General features: G+C 40.0%; 2 protein-coding genes across 16 annotated transcripts in view; one reads left to right on the top strand and one right to left on the bottom strand.

The window, feature by feature from the left end:
- The window catches only part of otofa (otoferlin a), a 139,253-nt gene extending 134,824 nt beyond the window's left edge, over nucleotides 1-4,429 (bottom strand). For 8 of the 15 annotated variants that reach the window (XM_031800784.1, XM_031800788.1, XM_031800789.1 and 5 more), the window contains exon 1: nucleotides 4,049-4,420. In XM_031800784.1, the coding sequence (XP_031656644.1) occupies nucleotides 4,049-4,127 (79 nt within the window). In that variant the 5' untranslated portion in view covers nucleotides 4,128-4,420. Of the gene's footprint in view, nucleotides 1-4,048 lie in introns of all 15 variants that reach the window. The other 7 variants (XM_031800787.1, XM_031800779.1, XM_031800778.1 and 4 more) reach the window with 1 other exon arrangement.
- Nucleotides 4,430-4,873: 444 nt separating this feature from the next.
- On the top strand, nucleotides 4,874-5,931 carry cimip2c (ciliary microtubule inner protein 2C). Its single transcript, XM_031800776.1, has 3 exons — nucleotides 4,874-5,086; nucleotides 5,204-5,462; nucleotides 5,563-5,931. The coding sequence occupies exons 1-3, from the start codon at nucleotides 5,013-5,015 to the stop codon at nucleotides 5,674-5,676; spliced, it is 447 nt and encodes a 148-aa protein (XP_031656636.1). The 5' UTR covers nucleotides 4,874-5,012; the 3' UTR covers nucleotides 5,677-5,931.
- Nucleotides 5,932-13,555: the final 7,624 nt, after the last annotated feature.

The raw sequence follows: 13,555 nt of genomic DNA, 5'->3' as shown, positions 1-13,555 counted from the left end.
AGAGAGAGAGAGAGAGAGAGAGAGAGAGAGAGAGAGAGAGAGAGGGAGATGGAGATTGGAGATTTAATGCCATTAAATGAGACACATTGCTAAGTTGTCGTCCTTCTCATTGACATCGTAAGTTAATAGATCAGAAACCGAACACCTTTTGGTTCCTTAATTCAACTGAACAACAGGCCACATAATATAGGGTTTCAGTGCCAGGCAGCCAACAAATATAGCAGGTGTTCTATTCAATTGGTAAAATATTTCTATGGCCAGTACTGTTTAAGCAGGGTTACTCTCATATGCCCCAATGTAAACTCTTACTAACATTGCCTCTACAAAAAGTGGGCTACTCGTTGTCATAAAGAGTTAAAACAGCATTTCTTTCAACAAGTAATAAGTCATTGTTATGTCAAAGAGTTAAAACAGCATTTCTTTCAACAAGTAATAAGTCATTGTTATGTCAAAGAGTTAAGGCAGAATTTCTTTCAACAAGTAATAAGTCATTGTTATGTCAAAGAGTTAAAACAGCATTTCTTTCAACAAGTAATAAGTCATTGTTATGTCATAAAGAGTTAAGGCAGAATTTCTTTCAACAAGTAATAAGTCATTGTTATGTCAAAGAGTTAAGGCAGAATTTCTTTCAACAAGTAATAAGTCATTGTTATGTCAAATATTTAAAACAGCATTTATTTCAACAAGTAATAAGTCATTGTTATGTCAAAGATTTAAAACAGCATTTCTTTCAACAAGTAATAAGTCATTGTTATGTCAAAGAGTTAAGGCAGAATTTATTTCAACAAGTAATAAGTCATTGTTATGTCAAAGAGTTAAAACAGCATTTCTTTCAACAAGTAATAAGTCATTGTTATGTCAATGAGTTAAAACAGCATTTCTTTCAACAAGTAATAAGTCATTGTTATGTCAAAGAGTTAAGGCAGAATTTCTTTCAACAAGTAATACGTCATTGTTATGTCAAAGAGTTAAAACAGCATTTCTTTCAACAAGTAATAAGTCATTGTTATGTCATAAAGAGTTAAGGCAGAATTTCTTTCAACAAGTAATAAGTCATTGTTATGTCAAAGATTTAAAACAGCATTTATTTCAACAAGTAATAAGTCATTGTTATGTCAAAGAGTTAAAACAGCATTTCTTTCAACAAGTAATAAGTCATTGTTATGTCAAAGAGTTAAAACAGCATTTCGTTCAACAAGTAATAAGTCATTGTTATGTCAAAGAGTTAAAACAGCATTTCTTTCAACAAGTAATAAGTCATTGTTATGTCAAAGAGTTAAAACAGCATTTCTTTCAACAAGTAATAAGTCATTGTTATGTCAAAGAGTTAAAACAGAATTTCTTTCAACAAGTAATAAGTCATTGTTATGTCATAAAGAGTTAAGGCAGAATTTCTTTCAACAAGTAATAAGTCATTGTTATGTCAAAGAGTTAAGGCAGAATTTCTTTCAACAAGTAATAAGTCATTGTTATGTCAAAGAGTTAAGGCAGAATTTCTTTCAACAAGTAATAAGTCATTGTTATGTCAAAGAGTTAAAACAGCATTTCTTTCAACAAGTAATAAGTCATTGTTATGTCATAAAGAGTTAAGGCAGAATTTCTTTCAACAAGTAATAAGTCATTGTTATGTCAAAGAGTTAAGGCAGAATTTCTTTCAACAAGTAATAAGTCATTGTTATGTCAAAGATTTAAAACAGCATTTCTTTCAACAAGTAATAAGTCATTGTTATGTCAAAGAGTTAAAACAGCATTTCTTTCAACAAGAAATAAGTCATTGTTATGTCAAAGAGTTAAAACAGCATTTCTTTCAACAAGTAATAAGTCATTGTTATGTCAAAGAGTTAAAACAGCATTTCTTTCAACAAGTAATAAGTCATTGTTATGTCAAAGAGTTAAAACAGCATTTCTTTCAACAAGTAATAAGTCATTGTTATGTCAAAGAGTTAAGGCAGAATTTCTTTCAACAAGTAATAAGTCATTGTTATGTCAAAGAGTTAAAACATAATTTCTTTCAACAAGTAATAAGTCATTGTTATGTCATAAAGAGTTAAGGCAGAATTTCTTTCAACAAGTAATAAGTCATTGTTATGTCAAAGAGTTAAGGCAGAATTTCTTTCAACAAGTAATAAGTCATTGTTATGTCAAAGAGTTAAAACAGCATTTCTTTCAACAAGTAATAAGTCATTGTTATGTCAAAGAGTTAAAACAGCATTTCTTTCAACAAGTAATAAGTCATTGTTATGTCAAAGAGTTCAAACAGCATTTCTTTCAACAAGTAATAAGTCATTGTTATGTCAAAGAGTTAAAACAGCATTTCTTTCAACAAGTAATAAGTCATTGTTATGTCAAAGAGTTAAAACAGCATTTCTTTCAACAAGTAATAAGTCATTGTTATGTGAAAGAGTTAAAACAGCATTTCTTTCAACAAGTAATTAGTTATTGTTACGTCATAAACAGTTATCACTGCGACCTGCAGAGATTCTAGAAAACATCCTCAAAGGCATTTATCATAGGTTGGTTGGTTGTTGGTTGGTTACTGTGAGCACATGCAGAGACTCAAGTGGAACGAGGAACAGATGTAACACTTGACAGGGCTGCTAAAGATCTGACACGTTCCCTGGTGCCCTACAAGAAAATGCTGGAATTGATGGCACACACATATAGACACACAGATGAGAGTGTGGTTAGAGTGTGGCACACACACACATAGATAGAGAGAGAGATAGAGATTCACACACACACACATAGATAGAGAGAGAAAGATTCACACACACACATATATATATAGAGAGAGAAAGATTCACACACACACATAGATGGAGAGAGAGAGAAAGATGCACACACACACATAGATAGAGAGAGAAAGATTCACACACACACACACACACACAAAGATATAGAGAGAGAGAAAGATGCACACACACACATAGATAGAGAGAGAAAGATTCACAGACGCACACACAAAGATAGAGAGGGAGAGAAATATTCACAGACACACACAAAGATAGAGAGAGAGAGAGAAAGAATCACAGACACATGAAGGGTTCCATGTGAACAGCAGTTGAACATGAGTCAGTGGTCCACACACATGTAGCATGCAGACGTTTACACACTTAAGTATGCATGCACACCCACAAACAGACAGGCACCTACACATTCAGGCACACACACACACACACAAACACACAATGTTTGTGTCTAAGCCTTCCAGGTGTTATGGGATCAACAGAGGCAATGTAAGCTACTGTATCTCAGAAACCAGAATTCACTCTCCAAGGTGCTGAAATAGACAACCAGCTAAAGCAACTCAAACACACAAACACAATTCCGTGAACACAAATGTGTGTAAATCCACATATACACTATATTGTTCTATCCAAATAGTTCCATTGGGATTACCAATCTGTTTCCAGTCAAACTTGCCTGGCCATGGGAGTTGGCAATAGAGGGCCACGGGAGAGCTTCATTAATGGATTCGAATTCCTTTCAGAGAAGAAAATCAATGGTGTTTGAGATTGTGAGATACAACTCTGCTGAGCGCATTATTGGGAGAACGAGCGCCTGTGGAGAATAGATGAGAGCTGTTGAACGTGAAACAAAGGTAGCATATAACGCGTATGGGCTCAACCTCATTTTGATCAATAGGACTTTATTAAACACATTTCTCAACTTGACGGTCAATTAAAAAACGATGTCTTAATTCGACAAACCAAATGGTTGTAGGCCTACCATAGGTTTTGAATTAAAATGACTCAATAAAAACAGTATACATTTCTTTGAGGATATGATGTATTCCCTTGCGTAAAAGCGCTCCTCGCCTCCACAATCCGTGTCTCTCTCATCACCTCTTGGGATTGCGGAGATAGACAAGGGGTTTCTCCAACTTTTCAGCGCAACCACAGGAGATGCGTCAGCACATTGGGGCTTACCTGTCCACAGGCTCACACACCGAATCCCACTGATCACATCGCAAACCCCGGGCACTGCGCAATCAGTATATGACTACTATTGGGACAAAGGATCTGCAGTGATAATAAACGCTTGTTACCTCGAAATGTGACTTTGGCGATTCTGTCCCCCTTTCCGCGAAGGTCCCGGACTGTTTTTAGGTGGACTAAAAGAGCCATGTCAAGTTAGGTACAATCCAGCACTTCAGGAGAAAATGAACTGTTTTTCTTCACAGAGCAAAACAACTCTAATGTGCTGCTGATATGCTTTTGAACCAAATGTTCAGTGATCTCTAAACCTAGACCCTCTCATTGTGTCTTTGGTTCTGTGGAAAAATTCCGCATGCAACATCTGCTTTATCCTCCTTCGACAAAAAGAAAGGAAGGATCTTTAATTATTGGTAAGCTTTCGTTTTATCCCGCGCTATATGCTCGGTGGCTGCTGGGTCTCGCGCATCCCAGTGACTGACTGGCGCGTGTGTGAAGGCAGCGGTTTGCGCTCTGACTGACAGTCGGAAGGAAAGGAGGGTGACAGGGTATTGGAGATTGACGGTTACATTCTCTGATTTTTTTATATTTTTTTTACCATTGTTAGAAAGACATTCACTATACAGGCCAACGGTGGGCTTCCATATTAAACATGTTTGGGAATTTTATTTTATTACAATTTCATTGCACCTATAGGCTACCACAATTCCATATATGCCAGTCATTTGCAATTTCTATAGCTTAGTTTTCAAGATTACCAAATGTATTTAAAAATATAAAAAATGTGATCTTAATTCAATAGTAATCAATCTTATTAATAGTTTTACGTGATATCCTATTTTAGATCACGCAAGAAAATATGAGTACAGATATGCATGGCACAGTTTTGTCATTATTTCGTGACCAGCAGGGCCACGCTGAGTAAAAGAGCAGTTGCCAGGCAACTCTTTGTTGTCCTCTGGTCGCCTGGTGTTAGCCCGGAGGTGTGGGTCAGTCTGTGTTTGGTCCGGTGCTTGGCAGCTGCTTGTCGTGCTCGGTCTTGCGTGGTTCGAGGGTTCGGGTGATAATAACAGTAACATGGCACTCAGAGGAAATGGAACGCTTATCACGCACAACAACTCGACCTACATCCCACCTTCCTTAATGCCCGGGTGAGCGACACACCTGCCAAATGGACAGAACCATAAGAGACGAGTTGCCTACCGACAAGTAGGCTTGGATAAAATAAGTTAATAGCATGTTATTTATTTACTTTCTCATTTGTAAAGATACTGCGGCTATGTTCCAACTTCAAAGTACTTGTATGGAGACACATTCGGGAATGCCACCATCAAATACTTTCAGGACTTCCGCAGCGGGGCAATGGCCTGCAGCACGATCCCGTACAGCCGCGGTGGGATGTTCCCGTCCATCTTCTCCAACAGCGGGCTCCTAGTGTCGGCCCAGCGGGCTAAGAGCCGCAGTCCCTACTGGGCCCGTTTCAATGTGGACTTCAAACGCCAGGAGACGCTGAAAAGCTTCGGAGAGGTGAGACGGGGATGGGGGTTCTCTATGAGTTGTTTTCAACATACCGATTTGATGCCTCATTTGACATAACATGGTAATCATGAACCGTATTGGTTTGCAGCTCTCTCAGAAACACCGGGAGAGCTATAAGGACAAGACAGGAAAACGACTTCCTGTCAAACACTTCGTCATCCCAGTGAAAGAGAGCGAAAAATACTTCTGGAAGCAGATGTAAGATCTAAAGTTGTGTAGTCAATACATATTCCTGTAATGTTTTTACATGTACCTTTACGTGCTATTGTGAACAGATGCGTATAAAACAAAATACTACTGATGCAACAAAAATATTTGTTACTTAGACTGTCATAACTGCTTTCAATTTTAAAAAGCACATTGTAGGCTATTGGCAATGGACTTGTTAATGCCTTGTAGTCTGTATGAACTACATTTATATATTATTTCAAAATAAAACATACTCAACCACACATTACAATTGCCCATCTCTCCACTTATATTTTTCTCAAATGCATTACATGATGTGCCCATCCGAACCTGATATACAATTCGACCAACCACACATCCTAAATGACAAGCGATTAGGCTGCATTTACACAGGCAGCCCAATTCTGATCTTTTTTTTAAACCAATCAGATCAGCTCTGAAAAAGATTGGATGGGAAAGATCTAATGTGATTGGTCAAAAGAGCAATTATTGGAACAAATATCAGAATTGGGTTGCCTGTGTGAGCACAACCTTTTTCTTAGTTTCACACCCGTTTAAAGACTGACATTAAACATGTGTTCTAAACCTGACACGAACACTCTCTTAGGGCCTTACATCTAACATCACAGGAAACCTGCTAGAACACCGGGTGAAACGCTATCTGAGGAGAAATTCAATCTGTGTGTGTGTGTGTGTGTGTGTGTGTGTGTGTGTGCGTCTGTGCGTCTGTGTGACTGGCAGAGGTATAGGCAAGAGATTGTTGAGACAGAACAGTCGACGAGTTTATGGTGTTATTGCTTTAAAAATTTGATTTGAGGAAGATACACAACTCAATTGCAATTAAATCCTAGGGGGCAGGCTAGACACTTTGATGTCAAGGTAAGTTGTTTATCTTGTATGTTCTCACTAGAAAAAGTGCTGTATTGACTTGTTATCACTGACTTTGTTTAAGGCCTTTTTACTTCTTACTTTCTGCATCCCAAACCTCCCCGCTTCTCCTTCATCCAAATCCAGATAGCTGCTAAATCTGGACCCGTACAAATCAGCTGGGCTAAACAATCTGGACACTCTCTTTCTAAAATTATCTGCCAAAATTATTGCAACCCCTATTACTAGCCTGTTCAGCCTCTCTTTCGTATCGTCTGAAATTCCCATAGAATTCCCATCCTCTTCAAAGGGGAGACACTCTAGACCCAAACTGCTACAGACCTATATCTATTCTACCCTGCTTTTCTAAGGTCTTTGAAAGCCAAGTTACCAAACAGATTACCGACCATTTCGAATCTCACCATACCTTCTCCGCTATGCAATCTGGTTTCCGAGCTGGTCATGGGTGCACCTCAGCCACACTCAAGGTCCTAAACGATATCATAACCGCCATCGATAAGAGACATTACTGTGCAGCCGTATTCATCAACCTGGCTAAGGCTTTCAACTCCGTCAATCACAACATTCTTATTGGCAGACTCAACATCCTTGGTTTCTCAAATGACTGCCTCGCTTGGTTCACCAACTACTTCTCTGATAGAGTTCAGTATGTCAAATCGGAGGGCCTGTTGTCCGGACCTCTGGCAGTCTCTATGGGGGTGCCACAGGGTTCAATTCTCGGGCCGACTCTTTTCTTTGATCCACCTCTATGCAGACGACACCATTCTGTATACCTCTGGCCCTTCATTGGACACTGTGTTAACTAACCTCCAGATGAGCTTCAATGCCATACAACTCTCCTTCTGTGGCCTCCAACTGCTCTTAAATGCAAGTAAAACTAAATGCATGCTCTTCAACCGATCGCTGCCCGCACCTGCCCGCAGGTGGCCCTCGCTTCATACTCGTCGCCAAACCCACTGGCTCTAGGTCATCTACAAGTCTCCGCTAGGTAAAGCCCCGCCTTATCTCAGCTCACTGGTCCCCATAGCAGCACCCACCCGTAGCATGCACTCCAGCAGGTATATCTCACTGGTCACCCTCAAAGCCAATTCTTCCTTTGGATGCCTCTCCTTCCAGTTCTCTGCTGCCAATGACTGGAACGAACTGCAAAAATCTCTGAAGCTGGAGACTCTTACCTCCCTCACTAGCTTTAAGCACCAGCTGTCAAAGCAGCTCACAAATCACTGCACCTGTACATAGCTCATCTGTAAATAGCCCATCCAATCTACCTCATCCCCATACTGTATTTATTTATTTATCTTGCTCCTTTGCACTCCAGTATCTCAACTTGCACATTCTTCTTCTGCAGATCCTACCATTCCAATGTTTAATTGCTAAATTGTAATTACTTTGCCACCATGGCCTATTTATTGCCTTACCTCTCTTCTCCTACCTCATTTGCACATGCTGTATATAGACTTTCCTACTGTATTATTGATTGTATGTTTGTTTATTCCATGTGTAACTCTGTGTTGTTGGCGTTGCACTGCTTTGCTTTATCTTGGCCAGGTCGCAATTGCAAATGAGAACTTGTTCTCAACTAGCCTACCTGGTTAAATAAAGGTGAAATAAAAAATGAAACATCCTAAATGGCACCCTAGATTATTCCCTACAGTGCACCAGTTTTGACCTTCCCTATGGGCCATGGTCAAAGTAGTGTACCAAATAGGGAATAGGGTGCCATTTGTAACTCACACTTATTTAATCATAGCTGTACTGCCAAGATCATTAAGAAAGTCTCCACTAAACATCTGTATAATGGATGTACATGCTGTACAAGCTGAATGAGTAATGCCCCCCCCCCCCCCCCCCTAACAGAGACCAGCCCCCAATGAAGACAACCTCAGAGGGGGTCCGTCAGGAACAGGCCCTCCCGTCAGGCACAGGCCCTCCCGTCAGGAACAGGCCCTCCCGTCAGGAACAGGCCCTCCCGTCAGGAACAGGCCCTCCCGTCAGGAACAGGCCCTCCAGTCAGGAACAGGCCCTCCCGTCAGGCATCCAAACGTATCTGGATGACCGCTTTATGCGGGACATGTTCTTCGAGCGCAGATAGATTGTGACCAGCAGAGGGAGGTGTGGGCAAGGCTCAGAGACTCAGAAGGACAATAGGCCAACATAAAGACCAGAGACAGAAGAGACTGGTGTGTGAGTCCGTCTGTCATCAGATAGTTGGACCAAGAGGTCTTGTTGACATTACTAGTTAGGCTAAATGAGTTACTTGGTGCTAAGTGACTGACCTGTCTTGACGCTGGGCATGTACATAGTCAAAGGTAGGCTTCGAGGGGACTCCTATGGTAGGTACACATATAGCTCATCTCTTGGCAGTAGTACTGTAGACTACTTTATCACTGACCTCAACCCAGAGTCTCTCAGAGCGTTCACAGCCATCCCACTGACACCCCTATCAGATCACAGCAAAATCACACTCTACTTGTACAGAGCTTTGCTCAATCATGAGGCATCAAAGCCAAAGGAGCTGAATAATATTAAGAAAAGCTATAGATGGAAGGAGAGTAGTGTGGAAATCTAACAAAAACAAACATGGCAGTAGAAAACCTAAACAGTATATATGCCCTCTCAGCTTCCCTATCAAATCAAGAAAATGTTCAACAATGACAAATGGTTGGGTGAAGAATGCAAAAACCTAAGAAAGAAATTGAGAAACCTGTCCAACCAAAAACATAGAGACCCAGAAAACCTAAGCCTTCATTATTGTGAATCACAAAAACAATACAGACATACACTACGGAAAAAGAAGGAACAGCACGTCAGAAATCAGTTCAACGTAATTGAAGAATCCATAGGCTCTAACCACTTCGGGGAAAATTGGAAAACACCAAACAAACAACAACACAGACAATTTATCTCCCCAAAATGAAAGCGCAGAGAGCATCATGAAGAACAAGGAACACACCAGGCAGGTCCGAGATACTGTTGTGAAGACGTTTAAAGCCGGAAGGGTAAACGGAAGGGTAAACGTTTAAAGCCGGAAGGGTAAACCCCTTCTCCAATCTTTTTGGCTCTATAACAAAGAACAAACAGCAAAAACATATACATGGTCAAATACACATCATAGAATCACCTATTAAAGACGACCAAAACCCACTGGATTCTCCAATTACATTGAATGAACTACAGGATAAAATAAAAACCCTCCAACCCCAAAAGACTGTGGTGTTGATAGTATCCTCATCATGAAATGACACTGTATACAGATAACAAATTCCAATTGGCCATACTAAACCTCTTTAATATCTTCCTTAGCTCTGGCATCTACCCCAATATTAGGAACCAAGGACAGATCACCCCAATCCACAAAAGTGGAGACAAATTTGACCCCAATATCATTACCAGCAGACTCGAGAAAACAATGTACTGAGCAAATATCAAATTGGATTTTTACCAAATTATTGTACGACAGATCACGTATTCACCCTGCACACCCTAATTGACAAACAAACAAACTGAAACAAAGGCAAAGTCTTCTCATGCTTGTTGATTTCTAAAATGCCTTCGACTCAATTTGGCATGAGGGTCTGCTACACAAATTGATGGAAAGTGGTGTTGGGGGAAAAACATATGACATTATAAAATCCATATACACAACAAGTGTGTGGTTAAATTAGTCAAAAAACACATTTCTTCCCACAGGGCTGTGGGGTGAGACAGAGATGCAGCTTAAGCCCCACCCTCTTCAACATACATATCAATGAATTGGCGAGGGCACTAGAACAGTCTGCAGCACCTGGCCTCACCCTACTAGAATCTGAAGTCAAATATCTACTGTTTGCTGATGATCTTGTGCTTCTGTCACCAACCAAGGAGGGCCTACAGCAGCAACTAGATCTTCTGCACAGATTCTGCCAGACCTGTGCCCTGACAGTAAATCTCAGTAAGACCAAAATAATGGTGTTCCAAAAAAGGTCCAGTCGCCAGGACCACAAATACAAATTCCATCTAGACACCGTTGCCCTAGAACACATATAAATCTATACATACTTCGGCCTAAACATCAGCACCACAGGTAACTTCAAAGCTGTGAACAATCTGAGAGACAAGAAGAGCATTCTATGCCATCAGAAGGAACATAAAATTCAACATACCATTTAGGATCGGGCTAAAAATACTTGAATCAGTTATAAAACCCAACCCCTTTATGGTTGTGAGGTGTGGGGTCCGCTCACCAACCAATAATTCACAAAATGGGACAAACACCAAATTGAGACTGCATGCAGAATTCTGCAAAAACATTCTCTGTGTACAACGTAAAACACCAAATAATGAATGCAGAGCAGAATTAGGCCGATATCCACTAATTATCAAAATCCAGAAAAGATGGATTAAATTCTACAACCACCTAAAAGGAAGAGATACCCACACCTTCCATGACAAAGCCATCACATACAGAGAGATGAACCTGGAGAAGAGTGCCCTAAGCAAGCTGGTCCTGGGGCTCTGTTCACAAACAGAACCCACAGAGCCCCAGGACAGCAACACAGTTAGACCCAACCAAATCATGAGAAGACAAAAAGATAATTACTTGACACATTTGAAAGAATTAACAAGAAAACAGAGCAAACTAGAATGCTATTTGGCCCTAAACAGAGAGTACACAGTGGCAGAATACCTGACCACTGTGACTGACCCACAATTAAGGAAACAGATTTAGAGAGCATAGCCTTGATATTGAGAAAGGCCGCCGTAGGCAGACCTGCCTCTTAAGAGAAGAGAGGCTATGTGCACACTGCCCACAAAATGAGGTGGAAACTGAGCTGCACTTCTTAACCTCCTGCCAAATGTATGACCATATTAGAGACACATATTTCCCTCAGATTACACAGATCCACAAAGAATTAGAAAACAAACCCTATTCTGATGAACTCCCATATCTACTGGCTGAAATACCACTTTGTGCCATCACAGCAGCAAGATTTGTGACCTGTTGCCACAAGAAAAGGGCAACCAGTGAATAACAAACACCATTGTAAATACAACCCATATTTATGTAAATTTATTTTCTCTTTTGTACTTTAACCATTTGCACATCATTACAACACTGTATATATACTTAATATTACATTTCTGATGTCTTCATTCTAGAGGTTGAATGCCGATTATTGGAGAACCCAAGAAAGCCGATACCGATTAATCGGCCGATTTTTATATATTTTTGTAATAATGACAATTACAACAATACTGAATGAACACTTTTATTTTAACATAATATAATACATAAATAAAATCTATTTAGTCTCAAATAAATAATGAAACATGCTCAATTTGGTTTAAATAATGCAAAAACACAGTTTGGAGAAGAAAGTAAATGTGCAATATGTGCCTTGTAAAAAATCAAAGGTTTAAGTTCCTTGCTCAGAACATGATAACATATGAAAGCTGGTGTTTGTTTTTTATTTATTTATCCGTTATTTTACCAGGTAAGTTGACTGAGAACACGTTCTCATTTGCAGCAACGACCTGGGGAATAGATACAGGGGAGAGGAGGGGGATGAATGAGCCAATTGTAAACTGGGGATTATTAGGTGACCGTGATGGTTTGAAGGCCAGATTGGGAATTTAGCCAGGACACCGGGGTTAACACCCCTACTCTTATGATAAGTGCCATGGGATCTTTAATGACTGCAGTCATTAATATTTCAAGTTCTTCAATATTCCCAGTTAAGAAGTTTTAGGTTGTAGTTATTATAGGAATTATGACGCGTCGACTATTTCTCTCTATACCATTTGTATTTCATATACCTTTGACTATTGGATGTTCTAATAGGCACTTTAGTATTGCCAGCCTAATCTCAGGAGTTGATAGGCTTGAAGTCATAAACAGCGCTGTGATTCAAGCATTTTTAAGAGCTGCTGGCAAACGCAATAAAGTTTGAATGAATGCTTACGAGCCTGCTGCCACCTACCACCCTCATTCAGCCTGTTCTATCAAATCATAGACTTAATTATAGTATAATAAACACAGAAATACGAGCCTTTGGTCATTAATATGATCAAATCCAGAAACTATCTGCCATGGCTGACTAGGTGTGTAGATAGGAATCAGGCGCAGAGAGCAGAGAGTTCCAGGGGAAAGATGCACTTTATTCCGGCACCAAAGGTAAATGCCCAAACACACAGGGCGCAAAACACTGACCAACCCAAAGCACAGGGTAACAGATCCGGAGCACAAACAACACCAAGGACACAAACGTGAACACCAAAATAATCCCGCACAACAAAGGGGCGGGTTCCACACGCTAAATAGGGAAGCAAATCAAGAACTCACAAAATAGGAACAGATGTAACTAATGAGACAAAACTAACCGAAAGGAAAAAGGGATCGGTGGCGGCTCGTAGGCCGGTGACCAAGACCGCCGAGCACCACCACTAAATATTGCTGTTACATTGCGCAACCTTCAATGTTATGTCATAATTATGTAGAATTCTGGCAAATTAATTCGCAACGAGCCAGGCGGCCCAAACTGTTGCATATACCCTGACTTTGCATGCAATGAACGCAAGAGAAGTGATACAATTTCCCTAGTTAACATTGCCTGCTAGCATGAATTTCTTTCAACTAAATACGCAGGTTTAAAAAAAATCTACTTCTGTGTATTGATTTTAAGAAAGGCATTGATGTTTATGGTTAGGTACATTCGTGCAACGATTGTGATTTTTTTCGCCGAATGCACTTTTGTTAAATCATCCTCCGTTTGACGAAGTAGGCTGTGATTCGTTGATAAATTAACAGGCACCGCATTGATTATATGAATCGCAGGACAAGCTAGTTAACCTAGTAATATTATCAACCATGTGTAGTTAACTAGTGATTATGTAAAGATTTATCGGTTTTTATAAGTTTAATGCTAGCTAGCAACTTACCTTGACTCCTTGCTGCACTCGCGTAACAGGTGGTCAGCCTGCCAGGCAGTTTCCTCTTAGAATGCAAAGTAATCGGCAATAATCAG

The sequence above is a fragment of the Oncorhynchus kisutch genome, linkage group LG21 (genome assembly GCF_002021735.2).
Source record: "Oncorhynchus kisutch isolate 150728-3 linkage group LG21, Okis_V2, whole genome shotgun sequence".
In the NCBI taxonomy this organism is placed as follows: Eukaryota; Metazoa; Chordata; class Actinopteri; order Salmoniformes; family Salmonidae; genus Oncorhynchus; species Oncorhynchus kisutch.
Note: the sequence above shows the minus strand (reverse complement) of the source record. Positions and strands in the feature narration are given on the sequence as shown.